Source organism: Myotis brandtii, unplaced genomic scaffold (assembly GCF_000412655.1).
Source record: "Myotis brandtii unplaced genomic scaffold, ASM41265v1 scaffold868, whole genome shotgun sequence".
NCBI classification, from domain to species: domain Eukaryota; kingdom Metazoa; phylum Chordata; class Mammalia; order Chiroptera; family Vespertilionidae; genus Myotis; species Myotis brandtii.
The window spans coordinates 714139-720465 of record NW_005371540.1 but is presented as its reverse complement, the minus strand read 5'-3'; the positions used below and the strand labels follow the sequence as shown (position 1 = coordinate 720465).

The 6327-nt window shown below is 52.0% G+C and overlaps 1 protein-coding gene across 1 annotated transcript in view; it reads right to left on the bottom strand.

Moving 5' to 3' along the window:
• DPP6 (dipeptidyl-peptidase 6) overlaps positions 1-6327 on the bottom strand; it is a 386529-nt gene that overhangs the window by 67939 nt on the left and 312263 nt on the right. Inside the window, exon 11 of the mRNA XM_014532252.1 lies at positions 1158-1281. Within this exon, the coding sequence (XP_014387738.1) occupies positions 1158-1281 (124 nt within the window). The remainder of the gene's footprint in view (positions 1-1157; positions 1282-6327) is intronic.

Below are 6327 nucleotides of genomic sequence, written 5' to 3'. Positions count from 1 at the left end.
GGACCAGGCCATGGCTCAGGACCTGGCTACCGTCGGGACCAGGCCACGGCTCGGGACCAGGCCATGGCTCAGGACCTGGCTACTGTCAGGACCAGGCCACGGCTCGGGACCAGGCCACGGCTCGGGACCTGGCTACCGTCGGGACCAGGTCACGGTTTAGGACCAGGCTACCGCTCAGGATGAGGCGGTCTTATAGTGTGGCTCAGAGCCAAAACCAAGTGTCCCCAAATAAGAAATGTCACTCTCCCAGCTGCAAGGACAACTCCATGCAGGTGGAATCCTTTTACCACTTGATGCTCACCCCTGACCTGGCAGGTCCCCATTAGATGGTCACCCCTGACCAGGCAGGTCCCCATTAGATGGTCACCCTTGACCAGGCAGGTCCCCATTAGATGGTCACCCCTGACCTGGCATGTGCCCATGTAAAAGCAAACGCAAGTGCTGTTTGTTTTAGGAATTTGTGTGTGCACCCGTACGTGCATATGTGGACTTACCAACTCTGAGTAACAATCCTTGTTCGGATACATTAAGGGGGTTTAGAAAGGAAATGAGAAGTAGGCCTACCGAAATGCGTGGAGTAAGCCTAATAGAAGATCAAACACATCCCAACCGTGAGCTGGCCTGGGGGTTGGCCCACCTCCAGGCGCCCAGGGCTGTTGTTGGCCATGGCGTTTCGGTGGCGGATACTCGCAGGGGCACAGGTAAGAATTAGGAGCAATTCCCAGCTTCCTAGCTGGTGTCCATCCTTCCTCCTTCACCTCGAGCGAGCCCTCAGAATAACCTGGATCTGCTCTAAGTGATGTGCAAACCCCCTCGGTCTCAGTACAGACCGCCGCGCCTCACTGAGGCAGTGCAGCGAGAGCTGCTGCGTGGCGGCTCCTGAGTTCCAACAGAGTGGCTTTGCAAGCCTTTTCCTCTGCAGTTGGGAAATGAAAATTCAAGGCCAAAAAAAGAGTGCACACGGCCGGGAGGCACTGAAAGAGCAAGCCCCGGGGTGTTCGGCAGTACTGCAGCCACCCACCAGGTGGCACCAATGCAGAGACTTGGATGCAGGCTGCCACCTTGACCAGCAAGCAGCTGAGCCCTTTGCCTGCAGCTACCAAGCCCAAAGGGCTCAAGGGTGGCCTTGCCGAGGCCTGGGTGCTCCCTGCCCGTACCTTGGTGCAGACGCCCGTAGTGGCGTCACACAGGGTGAGGATGGACACGTTCTGCGCCCGGCTCAGCCAGTTCACGGCGACCTTGGTGTTGGTGGCCCACTTCACCATGGTGATGTAGTATTCCCTGGAAACACACAGGCACACAGGTGAGCGGCTTGGCCAGAGCCACGGGACCAGAGACGGCTCGTCTGGGCCCTGGACGTCGGGGCCACAGCAGAAGCACGTCCGGGTGGGGGGTTCCCAACTCCGGTGGGAAGGCCCCGCCGCCCTGAGGAAGGCTCTGTGTGCCACTTCCCTCTCCCGTAGTGACGAGATACCCGACACGTCCTCAGGCTAATCTGAGAAACTGGCTCCGGTGCCCGTGAACTTGGCTTGACAGCCTAGAGGTCACAGGCCCGAAAACACCATGGAGCTCTGTGCTGAGGTCGGCAGGAGGGACTGGGGCTGCTGGTGATTAATCCAGTTGCTCAGGGCCCTCCAACACTGGGATTTTGTTTTAGGGGAAAAAGTACATTTAAGAGGAAGAAGAAAATAAATGCACAGGAGAATATTCGCAGGTGAATTCAAAGAACGTTCTGGAGGCCAGCGAACACTCCTCCCATTGCTTGGCCCTGTCCACCCCTAGTGAGGGCAGCCTCTCAGGACGGCCTCTGTGGTCCTATTGACCCTTTGCCACTAGAGACTGCAGGACGTCGCTCGACAGCTCCCAGCTGGAAAGATGCCTCCGTGTACTTTGTAACCACGTCCACGGAAAGGCTGGCGTAGCCCGGGGCTTGCCCTAAGCTCCGCTTACCAGGAGATTCATTGCTGTGCTGACCTCAATCTCCCCGTTTGTTGTCAGGGTTTTAGCCACTTCACCTGAGCCAGGAGCCCGTGGGAAACTGGTCGGTGGAGGGCAGGCCGGGCAACTGCTCGGGGCCGTGTCCTCGACCTTACAGAGAATATGGCGGTGGGTCAGGCAAGGGGAGCCAGCGTTTACGGGTTTCAACCCTCCAGGTTTCCTGCCTCTTTGCAGCACCGTTTTCTGCGTGTGTCTGCCCAGCGCGCCCAGGCCAGTGGGGTCTGGCTGTACTTCCCCGACCTGCTCTCTCCCAGGCCTGTGGCTCCTGCTCCAAAAGGCTGCGCCTCTGTGCCCGCTGCAGGCTCGGAGCCGCGAGTGCAATGGTGGGTTTGAGCAGCTCCTCAATATTTGTGCCATAAACACATGGATGCGCTCAGGCCCTTCAAATCAACTCAAGGCCCAGCCCCTGCTCCAAAGGGAAGACTTTTATTTGAATTACGTCACACATGGTCTGAGTCCCTGCTGGGCAGACGATGAAGAGGCAGGAAGTGGGAGAGCCGTGGGGACGGACACGTGTTCACTCCGCTCGTCAGGCCACGGCCGGAGATGCCGATGTTCACGTGGAGGGTGTGGCGCATGGGACAGCGACCCCTGCACTGGCTCTATCAGAAAATAGTCCACCTGGGTGAAGCCAAGGGAGCAAAAGGCACAGCTACCCCCAACAAGCGCTGCAAGTCTCCGGCTGTCAGGGAGGCGGCGGCGATGACTGCCACCGTGGGGCCCTGGGCTGGGCCGGCTGGGGGCGGGGCATGTTCTCTTGCCCACTCACTGCCCTGCCCTCCTGGGAGCACCAGCCAGCACCAGCCTTGGCTTTCCTGCCTCACAGACACCAATCAACTTAGAATTCAAGCAGGGGGGAACCCGCCTCAGCCCAGCGGAGCAGGAGCCGCGCTGAGGCTCTGCTCAGAGTCCCTCGGAGAAGCGGCCACGCAGCACCCATGGGCGGGGAGAGGAGCGAGGCCTCGCCACCCCGTCTGCGGCCGGATGTCGGGGTGGGCTCTGTCCCCGGGGAGAACACGAGGTCATGCGCACATGCGGGTGGAGGAAACCACGCAGAAAACATGAGAGGAGCGCGTGAGGCTAACCTCCGGGGCGAGCTGAGGGGACGACAAAGAAGTGAAGGGAAAGGCCAGAGAGATGGACTCGGAGAGGCCGAGGGGGATTTGGCAGCTCTGCCCGGCTCAGGGGCAGGACCCCGGGAATGCTCTTCCAGAGCGGCCAGAGTGGGCGACAGGGAGGGGACGTCCAAAGGCAAGGAAGAGACGCTGCGTAGGACGCACCCCTGAGCATGCAGCCCCCACGTCCCAGGCGAATGAGTCAGACAGCAGGCGTGCTCTCCCAGGCCCCGTGCTCCGCGGGCACCGGTAACACGACTGACAAAGGGTAGAGGTCTGGCTGCTCCGCTGTTCCCCGGTTCTGGGCCTGATGGCCTGTGACACCCGGCGTGCTTTAACAACCAATGCAGAGCGCGTCTTCTTGACTAGACCGTCTCTGAGGGCCAGTCACAGGTAAAGGCTCGGAGTCACAGCACAGCATGTGAGACGATACTTTCTAAAGTCCATTCAGCCCCATCTGGTCCCAAACTGCTACCAATTTGGTCACAAAACTTGAATGCAAATGTAAAAAGTCCTTATTAGGTGATAAAATAATATAAAATAAATATTGGGTGAATATTTCATAGAATTAGAAAAATTGAGTAATTTTTTTCAAGGAAGATTAAAAACAAAAACGCAACCGATGAAACAGAAAGACAGGGTTTAAGAGAAAGGACTGCAAACACACTATGTTCCTAGAATAAAAACACTAAACGTGGCCAAGCTTTCAAAATCATGAGCATTTGGGGAAGGACTGACTGGTCACAGTAAGCGCTGAGTGGCAGCAGCTGTACCCGCCTTCCTCACGTTTGTATCTTCAGCACTTTGCACAGCTTGCCCCACGGTGAGTACTTCACATTTGTGAAAGAAAGCCATTTAATTCCAATAGGAAAAGCAAGGAGCTTCTCTTCTAAGAGAGGGTCAGCTAACAAAATAATTCTAAACTTTATATATAAGAAGAAATGAACAAAAATGGCCAAGATAGTCTTTAAAATATTCTAACCCTCACGAGAGGGGTGTATACGAGAAGCTGCTAATACTACAGTTTGGCACTAGACTTTTTACTGATGTAAGAATCAGTAGGTCTACAAGCCGGTGAACAGCCTTAATCACAATGGTTTCCATAGGCACAGACAGTTTATATATATAATTTAATATTTTATAAAAGTGTCAGACCAAACCAGTGGGGAAAGGAAGATTCATACAACCAATGGTGCTGGGAATATGGCTTAATGATAAAACACACACACACACACAAACAAACAAACAAAACCCCCAAAACAACAAAACAAAAAAACAAAACAGACAGGCAAATAAAGAACACATATGCATTTCTAGAAAAAAAAAATCTCAAAAGAAAATTTATCCAAATGCTTAATAGCTCGTGGGGTGGCAAGTGATGATTATTTCTATAAAGTGGAGATTACTTCTTAAATAAGAAGGTCATTAAGGAGAAACTGGAGGTTTCCCACGTAAGTTGGTGGATTTATCATGTTTGTTAATGGCTCCTCTCTGTGGAAACCTAACTGTGATGATAATCCTATATAATAAAGATGTAATATGCAAATGGTTGGTACGCCGTGAAGCATAACGACCGACTGAGTCACGACCAGATCAGCAGGAGGGTGGGGGAGCGAGCTATAAGCGAGAGGCGGAGAGCTACAGGAGGGGGCAGGGCAGCAAGCTATGAAGGGGGGGCAAGCTACAGGAGACAGGGCAGCGGGCAGAGAGCCACAGGAGGGCAGCAGCGAGCTACTGGCGCAGGGATTTGTGCGCAGGGCTACTAGTAAAGGAATAACACAGGTCTGTTCCCTTACTACTCCTCTGCAGACAGAAGAGTAGTAAGAGGCAAGGCTGGTTGAAAAAGTAGCACCCTAAAATCCCTGCACAGTGGGACCCCGAGAAAATTCTGAGGAATTGAGGTCTAGGTACAATATCATGCAGCAGAGAAATGTGGCTGAACAGGGATTTCATCTGAGAGTCTCTGAATGAGACAGATGATAAATGAAACCCATTTGGATGTTATTTCAAAATCAAAAGGGCTTTTGGAACAAGAAAATAGGTGACCCCCAGAGGCAGGTATCAGAGGAACACCAGGCTGGCCATCAGCAACACTGAGCTCCAGGAGCAATGGAACTCTACCTCCAAATTTGAGGGACAACGGTTTTCAAACTACAGGTCTGCATACTGCTAAAATTTTCAACTAATGTGAAGAAAAGACAGTTTTTTGATATTCAAGAATTCGAAAAGTTTGCTTCCAATCGTCCTTTCTTAGGAAAACACCTCGAGGATGTCCTCCGGACAGAAGTGGGGGTAAGTCAGGAAGAAGAGGACACACTGGCTCCCAGGAGGGAGTGCAGCAAGGGAAGGCCAGGATGGCCGCGGTCAGATGGGACAGTGAGTGACCAGTCCAGACTAGAGCAGGGTAGTGGAGGACCCTCGGAGAGGTGGGTCTGGGGGAAAGGGCACTGCAACCAAGCACCTGATAGAGTTTGGAAAATAAAAATGAAAGTCTGATAAAACCAAATAGTCCAAGTAAAAAATAAAAGCACTATAAAACTGGGAAAAACAAAAAGCAGAACATAAAAGAGACACAGTCACAGAATACTAGTCAGCTTTGCCATGCAAGATAATTACTTATAATGAAGTCAATGGTGTTTATTTATGTTAATGTTTTAGAATCAGCCTACAGATAAGTAATGAAGATTTAGTTATGATTACAAGGAAGAATGCAAATGTCATAAATCTCAACGATACAAAATTAAAAAAAAAGGTAACAGAAGTTTCAGGGACAGGGAAGGGACCTGTAGGAAAGGGCAGGACTAATATCTTATAAACTGGGAGGTATGATTTCTTGTTTATCATAATGCAATGTGAAGGAAACTTGTGGCAATCTACACTAATAAAAGAGAAACATGCAAATTGGTGTCACTCCACTACCCTTCCCATTGGCTAATCAGGGCGATATGCAAATTAACTGCCAGCCAAGATGGCGGACGGCAGCCAGGCAGCTTGAAGTGAACATGAGGCTTGCTTGCTTCAGTGACGGAGGACTCCAACATTCCCCGCCTGCCGCTGCCGGCCTCTGAGCTTGCAGTTTGAAACATTGTTACAAATATAGAAGCTAAACAAAACCCCAGAAACCTGCTTTCATCTAGCCGGGATCTCAGAGCTGGAGTTGAAACAGTGTTTCGATTATAGAACCCAAACAAACCAGATACCTGCTTTCAGCAGC